Genomic DNA, 15,568 nt, shown 5'->3' on the forward strand with positions numbered 1-15,568 from the left:
CTTTTTTTTGCTTTTTTACCTTTTTTATTGTAGTAAATTTGAGTTGCGGACCCCTTGCCCCCGCCACAGCGACGATCCTGTTTTAGAAAAGAAAAGAGACAAAAGTCGGGAGTAAGTGACTTGATTAAGGGGAAACACAAGAACACACTCAGTTCAGCTATAATAATGCAATCTGATGATATCAAAGATTTCAGAGAAAAACAAGGCGGGAAATTCAAATTCGTCCTAAATGCTAAAAAGATGAGCCCCAAATGCAGCGCATCGATATATGATGGAATTCACGTAAAAACGAATGCATTTCTTTCCCAGCGTGAATCTCCTCTTGATCCCCCCTAAGGAGAATAGATTCCCCAGCGAATGTTTTTTTTTGTCCCCCTCAATTTTTTGTCCCTTCTGGTTTTTTATTCCTCCGTGTGTGTTCTCTTTCACGCCCGAATTCAAGTGACGAGATGATCGATAGCCACGGATGGCCAACTTCTCTCTCTCTCTCTCTCTGATATTTCACGGTCTTCCAGAAGTCTCGCATGACAAAAGAAGAAGAAGTAGGACTTTTCTCTTTTTCTATATATCATCAGAACAAAGACAGCTGCGCCATCAGGGTCAAACAAAAAAACCGAGATGATTATATCAAAGTTTCCGACGCAGGGAAAAACTTTACGATACCGAAAACCCCCCACGCCTTCTTCTTCTTCAAACGGAATAAAAGAAATGGCCTAATTATTAGTTTGCATTTCTCGAACGACGAAAGAAGAAGAAAAAATAAATAAAATTTCTCAACATTTTTTTTTTTTAAGGAGCGATGCGATCCAGACGTTGAAATGAATTCCTAACGTTAGATAAACGGGTTAAATATTTCGCGAGGAGAATAGGTGGATGGAGCACTTTCATTTTCGCATTTTTTCCCGTCTCTCTCTCTCTCTGCTCTGCTCTGCCGTTGAATATTGAAGGAATTCGGGGAAATGTAGTGAAAAGCATCGGGATATATTCTCGTCGAATAAAGTTTCCCGAGACATCCGAGTGTATAGGAGTGTGTGGCCGTCAAAGCGGAAGAAAACAGCCCGACCCGAAAATTTCTCCCGATGAAGGGGAAAACGTCTCCCGTCAACTTCTTTCGTCACATATTGAAATGGCGAGAAGAGAAGACTAGACACACCAAGTTGCGTTGCCATCCATCGAGATGGAAGGTTCCTCCACTCTCATTATAAGACCCACACACACACACAACTCGCAGGACCCAAGAAGAAGAAGAAGAAGGCCCCTTGAATCGTGATTGGTTCCAACCGAAGGAGCCCGACACTGATGGATCCGCCGATCTCTCGATGTCACAACCCCCTGCCAGGAGCAGCTCCAGCAGCACTACGGCGACAAAAAAAAAAAAAAAATAAAATAAATAAAGGGAATAAAAACCTTCTCTTCCATCATTAGTCACCTCCTTCTCTTTCTCTCCGGCACACATTGGAGGACGGCTGGGGGGTCCTGCATTGATATCCGGAAGTAGTGGGGAGGACATTTTCCCCCTTTCTTTTTTTCTTTTATTATTATTTTGATTTGGATGACATTCAAGTCACTTCATGTGAGACACACTCAGGAGCACAGAGATGATTACAATCAGAACCTGAAGACAGTAGTACATTCATATCCGTTTCCGGCTAAACAAACAAGAAAAATAGGAAAATGTCCATTTCAACAATTTCTCCGTCCCTCTCTCTCTCTGTCGACGAGAAAGATTTACCCCCATTTCACAATGTCGAAACTCTATCCCGACGGCGACAGCGACGGAGTATAAGACAAGAAAAGCAATTTTGCTAGTGTCGAGTGTAGTAGTAGCAGCAGCAGCAGCAGCAGCAGCGACGATGTTATTTTTGTTTCTCTTCTCTCTATTATTTCGCCTGGGTGTGACGGGAAAAATAAGACAATAACATATGGCACGCATATCTCCCGAATAAAAAGGGAAATCGGCTAAAAGCAAACAAAAAAAAGGAGAAGAAATTGGTCGGGAGGGTAGGAAAATTTCAAAATGTGTGCGTGTTATTATGTAGAGCAATCCATCATCTTAATATCACCCCCCTTACTAACACGCACACTCACAAAAGAGTCTACACATCTCTCAATGTCTTCCGTTATAGTACTAGCAGAGCTCCTCATAATACGATGGCAGTGTTTGCTGCGGCGGGGTTCGATGGCTGGGGGTGAGTGTGGGTGCACTGCTTGTCTATTCACCGGAGCGAACCAGCAGAGAGAGAGAAAAATCCCCTCTCGGCAACGAGACAAATGTCCCGGGTCGCCATGAATCAATTTATTCATTATTTTGGATGGCGGATGAGAGGATAGAGAGGACAGGTTAGATGATTGCTCCTGTAAGGATCTCCTCACTGGAAAAAAAAAGAAAAACACAGGAGCTCGTGTGTGAGAAGAGATGATTGACGTCAACCCACCCAGTCACGGGGGCCCCAAGACGGATGGAGCCGCCGGAATAAAAAGAGAAAAATCTTTTTTTCGCTTTGCTGTGGTGTTTTCTATAACCCGATTGGTCCCCCGGCGACTAAGGAGCAGCTAGGAGGAGGACAGATTGGGTGACGGAGGGGGTGGTGGGTTTATTGGACTTTGAGCGAGGTAATACGGGGAGAGATCGTTAAGGAAGATGGCGGGGATGCAATCCAGCTTTGATGGAGAGCAGAGTGAGAGAGAAAAGCACACACACACACTAAGCAGAGAATGGGTCGTCGGCCATCCAACAGGGAAATACGACAGGCGGAGGCTATTGATGTGTGCTGCTGCCTCGTCTGCAAGGGGAGATATTACCGAGGGCTCTACTTTGCAAGGAGCCAAAAGGAGCCGCTCCTTCGGTATAGTACGTCTCTGTACACAAATATCCCCCCCCCCTTTCTACTAACTTCCAATATTATATAGCCCTAAGAGCGATGTGTGTGTATACAAACGGGGAAAGGATCTCTCTCTTTTTTGCTTCCTCACCCTCCCCTCCTACCCCTCGTTACATCCGGAAATGACCTCATATTATTCACGCGTCGCACCATCCAGCTTGGCGTAGTAGTGGTGGGGTTCGGGGGGGGGCGTGCGGAATCGAGGTTCTGGCGGTTGTCATTGATGTGTGCGGGTGGGTGTGGGGGGGGGGGTGTTGGATGATGGCCGGTGGGGTGGCAAAAAGCACGAGGTAATTGAATCGTATTCCAAGCACGTCACATGCACATCCACACACACTGGCCATCCTCCTTTCTCTGTGTCTCTGCTTTTGTCAAAAGACGCTGGCGGAATCGTATCCCTCCTCCGCAAAAAAGAGACACACAACTGGACCACCGCAACCGGAAAGCGTCGAAGAAAAGCTGCCAGGCAATTCCGGGAATATCAATCAAGTTAATCAGTCGAGCGTGATGGACGGGGTGGGTGTTTTCTATCAAAGACAAAAAAGGGGGGGAGGAGGAGGAAACCATCCTGGACACTGGGCGAAAATAAATAACTCCCACACACAAAAAATAAGCTTATCCTGAAATAATTGCGTCTGTATATCAATTGATGACGTAAAGAAAGAAACCCATCCCCCTCCTTCTTCTTAAATAATTTCACGAGATAAAACGACGGTAATATTTATAAAGAAGAGGAAAAGGTCCCATTCGTCATGGTCAACGCGCTCTTTTGGCCAACCAGAAACGACGGCCATATATATAAACTCACTTATGCTGGGCCAAAACAAAAATCTCCATGACCTGCCACGTGTAATCTGCTGCTGTTTGTTACTTCCTTCCTTTTTATTTTATTTTTATTTATTTTTTTCGCTTCCGGTTTGATAGATGTCTAATTGCGTTGGGGCTGACAAAAGTCACAACTCTTGGCCGGAGCTGATGCGCATAGATGTCGCCCACTCTAAAAGGTTTTTCTCCATACATAAAAGATGTCGACAAAGTCTCTCTCGTGCTGAGGCCGCCCGTCCTATCTCTGACGCCCAGTTTGTTCTCTTCTCTCTTCGTCGAACGCCAAAGCGCGGCTCCTGCCGTGCAAGTAAACGCGGCAAAACTGCGGGTGCTGGGGAAATGTTCCGAGGGAATTCGGTTTCCGAGAGAGAGAGAGAGAGAAAAACGGGACTGGAAATCTTTAGCCGACATGAAAACTTTCAGAATAAATAAATAATAACGGTGGGGGGGTAGGCGGCCAAGTATAGCGCACATAATACACAGACGTTGCGTATATGTGCACGGATTGCAGGAAGCAACCGCACCGCTGACTTTATTTTTTTCTTTTTTTTCAAATGTTTGCGTATCGATCACCTATGGGTGGCGTCGGTGGGAGGGAGAATACTCCCCCTTCCTTACACACCCCTTTCGGTGCTGTGTGTCAGTTAGTCTTGAGAAGTATCCCCCTTCACGACAGAGTTGTACAACTACTACTAAAAAAAAGAAAAAAACTCGGTACTTTTGGTCGGTCGTATTTCCTTTTGACGAGATCGTTCCGCATGTTGTGCTGCTGCTGTGATGCTCTACGACGCAATCTCCCCGGCCCCGTTATTGTCATCCTTGCGGTGGTAAGAGGGCGGGGGTTTGTTCTGCCCACCCCCCCAAAGCGCCGAGGGAAAGTTCTGCTTTTTTTTCTTACCCTGACGGGAACATATTATTATTGCCACTATTCCTTGTCCTCTATGCCCATGTCTAATAGCTGGTATTAAAAATCCCCGAGATTTTCACCGAAACGGGCACTATAATTACCCAATTTCTTCGCCATTAGGATCCCTCCCTCCCCCACAGATGTAAGGGGATTTTAAAAAATCCCCAAAGCGAAATTGAATTCGGGTCTGGCGCGGGGGAAAACAAAAAGCAAAACAAAATCGCCCTTTTACGTTACGAGAAACTGCGACAAAAGATGTAAAAATTCGACGAGCAAAATCAGCTGTGAATTTTCATAAAAAGAGAAAAAAATAAAAATAAAAAAATTGTGTAACTAAGCGACAAAAGTTCAGCAGACCGTGACGCACCCGCCGTTAAGAACAAGAATAAGTCGAGTGTGTATATAGAAACAAGGAGCTCGAGTTTCATCTTTCGCTGCTGGAGTCTCATCGTCAACACACACGCGAGATATTGTACACACACACACACCCATGAAACCATCTTCTCTCTCGTACTCTACTCATTATAAATTCAGGGCTAGAGAAAGTTGATGAGATGGAAGAGCAAAAGAAAAAAAAAAATAAAAGATTCAACCCCCCCGACCAAATAAATGGTAAATAGAGCAACTGGCGGAAAGAGATTTATACTAGAGACTTATGTACGTATACGTAAATATACGATTTCGGCGTGGAGAGAAGAAGAAGAAGAAAAGAAGAAGAAGCGATGGAAATATACGAAGAGAAGAAAGAAGAGAAAAAAAAGATGAGGATATCATCCGACTTGTCTCCGAGTGAGGAGAGACCGTTCTTCTTTCTTAAGCCAACGTCACCACCGACCAAAAGAGGTTATAACACGCCCCACTGAGTCACGACACGCATCCAGTCCCGTACTTTCAGACATATATCCTTCTCCTCCCAGTATTATATAGAAATATATATATATACTCGCGGGCGATGTGATATTATATTACATGTACACTACTACAACTGCTGGAAGAAGAAAAAGGGGGAGGGACGACGGAAGCCAACGGTGAAGAACAGATAAAAGAGACTCAAAATGGCCATGTCATTTGCAATTGAAATTTTCTTTTTACTTCCAACCCTCCGAACGACTTTTTTTTTTCTCTTTTCATTTTGATTGACTGAGCCAAAATGACGTTTGCTCTTATGAATACTTACTGGCCCGGCGGGGGTCAACTGGTCATGACCATTGCAAAAAAAGATATCAAAGTAAATCAGGATCATATAAATAAAAAGGGGGGGGGGGGGGCAGCAGCTCAAAAATAATAAAAATGATGGGCTCTGGCTATCAGAAAAAGAGCCAAGATTATCATAGTCGTAAGATTTTCCCACTACTGTCGTTGACGAGCATCAGAAGGAGACCTGCAGTCGAGAGGAGTTGATCCAGGGGACATTCTGGCCAGCAAAGGTTTTGCGTCTTTGCCTTCAGATGTTGTTCACCTCTCTCTACTTCTCCCGTACCCTTTTTCTTAATGGCCATTGATGAGGGGATCGGGTCCTATCATCCAACTTAAGAGCCTTAGAAAAGGTCCTTGGTACTTCCTTTTTCCTACGTCCCATGTGTTGGAAAGCAATGACTTTTTAGGAAGAAGAAGAAGAAGAAAGAAAGAAGAGATTTCCTTTTCTTTTTTAAACTCATAGCGCCAGCTCTGCGCAGATGTGCGATCCTGTCGCCACACAACCCACCTCCCCTCGCTATACACCCAAAACATTTGAAAAGGGACGGTCAGAGGCCGCCAACTTGCCAGTAGCGGCTAGTCTAGCAAAGCGAACGGATCCTGGCTGCTCCTTCTTCTTCCAAAAAGATCTTAAAGAGCCGGAAAAAAGAAAAGTTTTCGCCCGTCGTGAAATCATAGCTAACGAACCTAATTAAATTGATTTGAAAAAATCATCATCTCGGCGGCAATTCGGCATCGGCAATACTACTCATCGACCCGGACGATTTAGACTTTTCTTCTTCTTTTTCTCCTGTGTGACTCTTGTCAGTCTCGTCTGCCGCATCCATTCATCTGTTTTTTTTTTGTTTCTTTTGTTTCCAGTCTCCAATCAGGCCGACTATTCATCTTATTCAAGTTGTTGTGTGGCACGCGTCTCGCCTTTCTCTCTCTCTCTCTCTCTCTCTCTGTTGATTAGTGGACTACAACATCTACTACTGGGGTACCGGGGATCCTGCAGCACCCCAGCATGCACCACTGGGCTGTATACTATTAGTCCCCTGGTGGTGTGTACAAAAGACGACTCATCCGTGAATGATCTGAGAGAAACAAGAGAAAACTTGTCTGCGTGCTGTGCTAGAGATCGAAGTAAGAAGAAGAAGAAGAAGAAGAAGAAGAAAGTAGCTGTACCAAAGTCGTATAGCATGGTAGTGCCGAACCATGGAAGAGCCGGAATGGTGCTGCACACTAGCCGACTATCACTACTTTCATTCCAGTTCGTCTCTCTTTGAAGTGATTGATGACAAACAACATCTCCACTAACATCTAGCTACCCCCCTCCCCAACCCTCTTTTTTAGACACACACACACACACACGCGTGCCATCCCAGTGAGTTCATTTTCCACGTAAATTGACTCGGCGCAGTTGCTAAAGAAAGAAAGAAAGAAAGAAAGAAAGAAAGAAAGAAAGAAAGAAAAGCATCCGCTTCATTCCTATCCTGACGTTGCGACTCCATTGCGGACCAGAGTGAAAATTCATCAAGCGAATGATAGTAGAGCATCAGTGGCAGTAGCTTCAGTAGTGAACGATCCGCAGTCGTTGCCAACAGCCGGATCCCATCACACACAACACTGTGAGAGATATTAAAGAGAGAGAAGTGATGAGAAGTGGCCGGCCCGCTATTATTACCAGACTGTTGGGGCTTCGTCTAGTCCGTCTGAGGCCCATTCCGCCGCTCGACATAATGAAATCGCTGGCGGCCTGCACTTTGTTCGTATTGGCGTCGTCGGTGTGTTGCGTGTCGGCGGCCAACACGACCGACACCACCGCCGGATCGACCAACGGAACCCGAGCAGCTGGCCCTACTTCCCCAGATACAACAACAACAACAACAACTTTACACTATTGCCCGTTGACGTGTTTCTGCGATTTTGATTCGTCACTCGTCAGCTGCGCTGGAACCGACGACGACGACGTCGTTTGGGTCAACAGGAGTTCCAGCAACAACAACAACAACAACACGGCGGCCATCCCGTCCGACGTTTGGTCGGTGGTGTCCGCCACGAAAATCCAAAGGCTGGACGTGCGTGATCTGGTCCTGGAGCGGCTCGACTACTCCCACCTCAACGGCACGGAGCGACTCAGCGAGTTGAGCCTGGTCCGCTGCGGTCTGGCCGCCATCGGAGCCGGCACATTCGCCCGGCACTCCAACTTGGAGCGACTGGACTTGAGTCAGAACCAGTTGACAATTCTGTCGCAGGTAAACTATTTGACGAAACTTGTTACTTTCAGCTAGCTGCTATACTGCTATAGCCAACCCACGACGATCTTAATCTTTTTTTATTTTAGAAAATCAAAATCAAAAAAGAAAGAAAAAAACTCTTGTAATTGAATTTGCCCGCCATTTGCTTTCAAGTTTGCCTTAGAATTTTTACGCCAATAAAGAGCCCGGTTTTGGAGAGAGATGTCTAAGGTTGTAAATCGATACAGATCGTGTCTGGGCTGGCCCACTTTCTCTCTTTTCTTTTGTTGAAAAACCTTTTTTGTTGTTGTTCCCGTTTTCTCTAATGCGGCCTGTTTGTTTTTGTTGTTTGTTTTTTTCCTTTTCTTTTCGGAATTGTGGTGGTGGTGGGGGGCATCATTGGCGGATGACGCAGAACATGTTGACAGGTTTAATCCGGCTGAGGAGTTTGGACCTGTCGTCCAACAAACTGACGCTGATCGACGGCGCGCTGGAGACGCTCATCACCCTCGAGCAGCTCAACTTGAGAGGCAACGCCCTAGCCGTTCTTGGACCAGACATTTTCAAAGTAAAAAGAATATCCATCTCCTATGATACGTACATTTTATCGAGAGTTTCTTAGCGTCTTCTTCCCAAAAGAATGGCCCCCAAAAAAAGACAAGGGACGGAGGAAAGCGATGATTTGACGCTTGGCAAAAGCGGAAGCAAAAGTTTCACCGCCATGAAATTCGTCACATCCTCTCACTTGGCCTTTTTTTATTTTATTTTTCCAAATTTTTAAGAGTGAGGTTCTCTGTTTCCATTCTTGAGAAAATTCTTCGACAGAAAAAATAAAAAATCATCTCACATCGATTGAAATGATGAATTGACTCGCGACTGAAAAATTCCCGGGGGTTACGAGACGAAATGATTTCAAAAGCGGAAGGTTATTCTTTTTTTTATTCTTCCTCCGTTTTTTTATTTTCTAGTTGGTGCAGACAGAAAATCAGAAACTTCTTTCAGAAAAGACTAGCTCTCAAAAGGAGGGATTCGTAAACATGTACACATGCTGTATAAATAGAAAGGCAGTAGTAGCAGCAGCAGCCGGTCGTCCTTTTTTTATATAACAAACTGATTGAAGACGCTCGACGATTGAATAGGCGCCATCAAAAAAGCTGAGCTCTGCGCATTCGTATAAATAGGAAGAGAGAGTAGACCCCCCCTTCGCTAGTAATGAGTTTTCTTCTAACTTTTCTATCGATGTCGAGGCATACAAGATAGATCGGAAATGGGTATAGATTCACTGTCGTTTTCAACCGGATGCGCAGCATTTTTCCTTTGATAGAATTCCCAAGCCTGGGGCTCCGGGGAGAAAAGGGGCCGCAGCCGACTCTTGTAGATATCGTCAACATTCGATCTACAAACATTTTCCGTCAATTTTGCCCCCGAATTGAATTGAATTGAATTGCGTGTGTCATCAGGGTGTGAGCCGACTGCAGTTCCTCAACGTTGACGGCAACCACATCGGCGCCATTGCGGAGAGTGCCTTTCAAGGATTGGGCCAGCTGGCCCACCTGATCTTAAGGTAATAAATCTTGATGAGAGCCAAAACTTTTTTTTTCTTTTTAGCCAAGAAAAAAAAAACGCTTAATGTTTATTTATTTATTTTTTGTTTCCTCGCTCCTCCTCGCTCATATACTAGTTGTAATCCACTGGGTGAAATACAACATGTCGACCTTTTTGCCGCCAGGCCGGCCTACGTCGACATGAGCTCGGCCGGACTTCGCAGTGTGCCAAGTCTTATTGCTCGTTACGTCAGGGATCTCCGGCTGTCAGGTAAGAAAAGAAATACCCCCTCACCCGTACAAAGAAAAAAGGAGGATCCATCTATCTTCATATTTTTCTTTTTATTCCCCCCCCCCCTCTCCTTTTCTCCGTCCGTCCGTCCGTTCGTGAGAGTGCACGAGGAAAAAACAAGGAGCGAAAAAACAAATAGAAAAAACAAAACAAAACAGGCGGATCGATAAAATCGTGTTGCCCCCCTTCCCCTTTCTTTCGCTATAGTCTCACACCACCAGTATCTTATTCCCCATTTTGATACCACTCGTGTGTGCTGTAGTAGTGTATCGAGTATCAAAGTTCCTCATCATTAATAGCCAGAGAACGGTTTCGTCCTAGTTCTCTCTCAAAAAAAGAAGCTAAACAAAAATAAAACAACTTTTCGGTGGAGATATATTTATCGACCGGCGCCTAACTTCCTTAATGGCAAGTAGCGCAACAGTCGGGAGTAAAGAGGGGGGGGGGGACTCCTTTCCTTGGCGCACACTGGGGATATACACGAGGAAAAGCAACGGACCGAAATACAATCAGTCCCACCCTTTTTACACGACGTTGCTCGACAATATTGAATCACGCTGTAGATATACAACAGATAGAAAAGGGCAGGAGAAAACATAACAAAAAAAGAAAAAAAAAAAAAAAGACTTTCATCCCTAAAAGGAATAGAGACATTAAACGCCGTTTCGTGTAGGAATAACTACACCGTACCGACGTCTCTATACCCCCTCCCACCTATTGACGTAATATTCCGACATATTAAAAACGACAAAATTTGGGATGGAATAAATTTTTAAATTGCTTTTTCTAGTGTCATCCTTTTTATTTTTTAAAAGAAATAAGGGAACCGAATTCTTGAACTAGGCAGACTACCCTGTCGTGAAGCAATAATAATCGGATGTGGGAGGGGAATATTACTTTCAATTCCAGTTGGATTGTTTTGTTGTTGTTGTTTTGTCAAGCCTTGCGGAAGATAAAATGAAAAAAGAAACCCTTTTTCTCTACTGCTGCTGTTTCCCTCCCCTTATAACCTTCTCCACCCTGCCGTGAATCGACGTGACATCTTATAAAGAATTCTCTCTCTCTCTTCTTTTTTTATTTTATTTTCCATCTAAACGGAAGAGGAGAGGGGGGTATCATCCGAGCTTTGGAAACAAAATGGGCGACACGCAAGAAGTTTTTCCCACAGACAGTTTGGCGAGCTCGTGAGAGAGCAGGGCCCCTATCTTTTTGATGTGGTAGACTATAGGATTTGACTCCGTTACCAATTCATGTTTTATTAGATTGCTGTGAAAGGTCATACGCCATCAGCAAGGCAAGGACCGACTTTATTTTTTAAAAAGGGACTAGCTATTTGACGGCCCTCAAAAGCATTAGGCCTATAAATACCTCCATCATAGGGAAAAGTTGCCCCTCTGGTCCGTAGACCTTTTTCCTTCCCCACTGTCCCCATGTATTGAATTATATCGAGATAAAAGTAAACATGGCCTTTCAAGTTCAATAAGTATTAGATGGGCACCTACACACAAGGACGGGGGAGGAAAGGGAACCGGAGTAGGTAGAGTACACACACACATACATGTGGCAGACGGTGCGAATCAATATTGAGAGTAGAATGTTTCGGTCAGCACAGCGGTGCCTTTCAAGCAACTTGAAGGAGACTGTGCACAGCAGGGTCCTCGAGAGACCATGCTGGAAATCGATATCTCGTCTTTTTTTATTTTACATGACAAAAGCAAACGGCATTCTTCCGCCCGCAACGGGGGGCGGGAGAAATAAAAAAAAGAAAAAAAGGAGCGGGATAACTAAATCTCTAATCGAATTTTCATCGACATTGTCGGAGCAGAAATGATTGGCTCTTCTTCTTCTTCTGTTTGGTTGCATCTCCATTGTGACACAGGCAACAATTTCAGCCGGTTACATCGCGGGGATTTCGAGAGCGTCCCGCAAGTGCGGCTGCTCCTGCTGGACGACAGCCACATCGTCGACATCGAGGAAGACGCCCTGGGCCGGATGGACCTGCTGGAGGAGCTCTCGCTCAACGGCAACCAATTGGGCAACGTCCCCGTCAGTCTGCCCTCGACGTCTCTCTCGTCACTGCACTTGGAGGGCAATCGAATTACGGCCCTACGGGCTGCAGATTTCATCGGTCTCCGACGATTGGATCAGCTTCATTTGGCGCGCAACGTTATTGTCTCGATCGCGACGGGCACTTTCCATCAACTGACGAGGTTAGTCCGTCTAACTCTATAGCTCCCATCTTTTTCCGTTCCCTCACCGATGATAAGAAAACCTTTCATCCGAGCTAACAAGAGAGAGAAAATTTACTCCGGCGTCGACTTCGTGGATTCTCTTCATCTCCCCCCAGTTGGCGTCTGACGTCGTCCGACGGCTCCTAATTTCGACTATTCATGGGGACCATAAATGCAGCCCAAATGCTATACGCCTTTCTCTCTCTCTGCCATGATTAAACCTCGTTAAAGAACCATACCAACCCCTCATTCGAAAGGCTATTAGTAATTAACTAAATCCCCCTCCCCCCCCCACCCGCCAAAAAGCTTTTAAGCGTGCGACATCTGCTGCTGCAATATTCTCTCTCTCTCTCTCTCTACCAGTGCGATCCCGAGACTGCGACGGCCCTGAAATTGGAACGTCCGATAACATCAAAAGAGCAAAGATTTTATCAGCCTGGTGAATATCGAGGCCGACGTCCGATGAACAGGATGAAAAGACCATTTTTTATTGGTCAGTCGTTAAGCCCAATGAAAAATGGGGAGATAATCAACAGTGGCAAAGTATCGAATAAAAGGCGAATGAAATACCAGAGCGTAGACTATAGATAGATGTAAAGACGCAATAAGAAAATGGCCAGGGAAACCAACCAACACGAAAAAAAAACAAGCGCCAAATCCATCGGGATATTTCTCAGTCCAGAAAGTAAAGGAGGAAAACTTTTTTTCTGGGGAGTTGGGATGTTGACGATGGGTCGTAATCGTCCGACTAGAAAACGCGGAAAAAACATCAGCAGCATTTATAGCCATCCAATCCAATCCCCTAAAGATTTGCTGATCTTGCACTCGAGTGTGTGTATGTGTGTGTGTGTTTGCGCAGAATTTTTACGGGCCAACAAAAAACCCAACTTAAAGATTGTTTCGTCTGTTTTTTCTCTCTCTCTCTCTTGAAAAACAACCAAACAACAAAAATGTGCACAGTCTGACTCGACTGGACTTGAGGAGTAATCGACTCAGCCACGTCAGCAGCGACGTCTTTGGCAGTTTGGTCCGGCTGCGCTTCCTGGATCTGTCAGACAACCCGCTAGTCATCCCCGGAGCGGACGCCGAAAGGCTACGACACTTGACCGCTGTAGTCAAGGTTATCATCGCCACCGTTCCCGATCAACCAAAGGTAAATCAAATAAAATTGTCCACGACCAATTTTTTGGTTTTGTGTGTTATTTCTAAAAAAAAAAAAAAAATCGTGGCCAATTCACAGATAGACGAAAGGTCGATGGTTGCCAAGGTAACGCAAGTATTGGACGCATCGGAGACGTCAACCAGTACGATTCCAGACAGCGCCATGAGATTCTCGCACAATGGCCCTAATGAAGCGTCAGAGTCGACTGACGGAGAAGAAGAAGTGGCGGCCGCGGGCAAGTCGCCCCAACAGGCGCTGGCACTGGTTGGCGCCTTGTTGAGTCTGTCTGTCCTCATCGTCGTCCTATTCATCATCGCCGACCGGTTCATGAAACGATCGCACCGTGGCAAAACGACGGCCGTGTGGAACCGGCGCGGAGTCGCCGGAGTCGACGGCGCAACGACTCACCTGCCGCAAAAGGATGTCGTCAAATTGGGCTGGATTCCCGCCGAGGATTTCGATCACTGGAGCACGGTCCTGATTCAAAACGACACGGAGCACGAGCGCCTACTACTGGCCGTTTCGCCGCACCAATAAGTGTGCACCAGGATAAAAGTGAAAAATAAAATCCCGACAAAAAGAAAAATCCCAGAAATCTAGAAATAAAATCACGGAACAAAAATTGTCGACGCTGCTACACACACACACACTCACACAACTCACACACATAGACGACCAAATGACTCGCACAGCCCGGAATCAAATCAAAACGGGATCCGGTCACATTCACACCTAGAGGCACAAACGGAAAAGTGGGAATGATGGGGTGTGTGTGTGTGTGTGTGTGGGGGCCATCGATTTCCTCGCGCCTTTACCCCACCCCTATTCTCACGACCAGCACCCTGAAAACTTAAAGCAGCTGGAGGGCAGAGTAATGGAGGGTCGTGGAGGCGGTTTAAAGAAAAGATATCTACGTTCACTTACTCGGTAAATCGGCGTGAAAAGAGTTGGCGTAAAACGAAGCAGTTCTTGCCTTCTGGATCTACTTCAGGAGCAGCGAACGACTTCCCCTTCCGGCCAAACTTGACGACAAGCTCCCAGCAGAGCCACAGCCGAATGGGATTCGGTTTCTTTCAGCAGTTTTCTTTTTTTTTTTGATCTTGCCCATGGCTATACAACCCTACACCCCCGAGAAAATGAAATGATTGAGAATTGTGAAATTTATAAAAATGATACGTTGCTATTGAAATATTGAAATAAATCGCGTCAACAACTTTCGCGTCGTAATTCAATTATCTCGTCACTATTGTCACTTGCCAGAATCCGTTTACCTTTGATCATCTATTGGGAAATCGGCGTCAAAGAGAACAACGTCGTCCGTTAGAGAAGAAGGTTTTTCTTGTAAGGCCGAGCTGATTTCCTTGGCAATCTCGTTGAAAGTTGGCGGAGGCGTTTTCTTTTCTTCGGTTTGCTCTTCTTTCGAGAACTTGTTCTGGACGGCCAGATGCCGATTGCTTTTTGCGAACTGTTCAAAGAGTTTCAAGAAGATGTGATTGGTTTCGACCAAATTCTTTCAGGTAAGTTAGCGAGTGTTGATTTTCTTTGTAGTTGAGAAGCAAAACGAGGCACATCTCGCGATACTCTGGCACATAAAAGACGTTGCTTTTAGGGCTCCAGACGAATTGCGGATGGATTCAGAGCCGTTGAGCGTCATCAATAACTCCTGGTAGGCGCACAGAGTGACGTTAAGGCGACGGGACCACAGAGCAGCTTTCTTCTTGCCCACTAAAATCGATTCCGAATACGTTTGGGTCTGGATGTAATGGAATAACTTGTTATTTTTTTAACTTTAATTAAAACTAGAAAAGTAGAATGATTCCTTACCGAAATCGTCTTATGGCTGACCAACTCGGCCCGGAATTTTCCGCAATTGCGAACTCCATGAAAAACTTTACGGCCCATAAGTAATAAGTTTCATCGTGGTTTTAACTTTTCAAACGAACCATACAATCTTTGACGATGTGCATTAGGAAGTCGTAGGCGCGTAGTTCAGCAGCTGGAGACGGAATTCCTTCAGCATCAAACGAATGGAGAGGGTCGACTTTCGCATCAAACTGGGAAGAGGCATCCGGTTCTTGGGCTTTCCTTTGCCTGGCTTGTTCTCGTGGAAATCGATGGGTTCACCATCAGTCAAGGTTCGATGAACGATTAGGTCTTTGTCGCTGATGCGCGTCTTGACGTCTTTCACGCAGAAAGTTCCACGGAAAATGGAACTTCGAGCGGCGGTCACGGTTTTCGGACGGGAGCTTAACAGTTACGGTTTTCGTTCGAAGAGAAATGAAAGCACTCTGCGACGTCTAGATAATCAA

At 45.5% G+C, this 15,568-nt stretch overlaps 1 protein-coding gene and 1 long non-coding RNA gene across 2 annotated transcripts; one reads left to right on the forward strand and one right to left on the reverse strand.

Annotated features, from left to right (window-relative positions):
* Window positions 1–57: 57 nt before the first annotated feature.
* LOC124342991 lies at window positions 58–15,567 on the reverse strand. The gene is made up of 4 exons (XR_006919069.1): window positions 15,084–15,567; window positions 14,531–15,012; window positions 14,184–14,379; window positions 58–77 (listed from the first exon to the last, which is right to left on the reverse strand). It is a non-coding gene; the product is annotated as an uncharacterized LOC124342991 (long non-coding RNA).
* On the forward strand, window positions 6,368–13,807 carry LOC124342642 (leucine-rich repeat-containing G-protein coupled receptor 4-like). The gene is made up of 7 exons (XM_046795708.1): window positions 6,368–8,048; window positions 8,446–8,598; window positions 9,491–9,594; window positions 9,712–9,845; window positions 11,746–12,076; window positions 13,058–13,250; window positions 13,338–13,807. The coding sequence occupies exons 1-7, from the start codon at window positions 7,449–7,451 to the stop codon at window positions 13,794–13,796; spliced, it is 1,974 nt and encodes a 657-aa protein (XP_046651664.1). The 5' UTR covers window positions 6,368–7,448; the 3' UTR covers window positions 13,797–13,807.
* Window position 15,568: the final 1 nt, after the last annotated feature.

The sequence above is a fragment of the Daphnia pulicaria genome, chromosome 6 (genome assembly GCF_021234035.1).
Source record: "Daphnia pulicaria isolate SC F1-1A chromosome 6, SC_F0-13Bv2, whole genome shotgun sequence".
Classification (NCBI taxonomy): domain Eukaryota; kingdom Metazoa; phylum Arthropoda; class Branchiopoda; order Diplostraca; family Daphniidae; genus Daphnia; species Daphnia pulicaria.

Coding starts and splice junctions, on each gene's coding strand:
- LOC124342642 (XM_046795708.1), top strand. CDS start 7,449: ATGAGAAGTGGCCGGCCCGCTATTATTACCAGACTGTTGGGGCTTCGT. Junction 9,595..9,711: donor CTGGCCCACCTGATCTTAAG/GTAATAAATCTT, acceptor CTCATATACTAG/TTGTAATCCACTGGGTGAAA. Junction 12,077..13,057: donor ACTTTCCATCAACTGACGAG/GTTAGTCCGTCT, acceptor AAATGTGCACAG/TCTGACTCGACTGGACTTGA.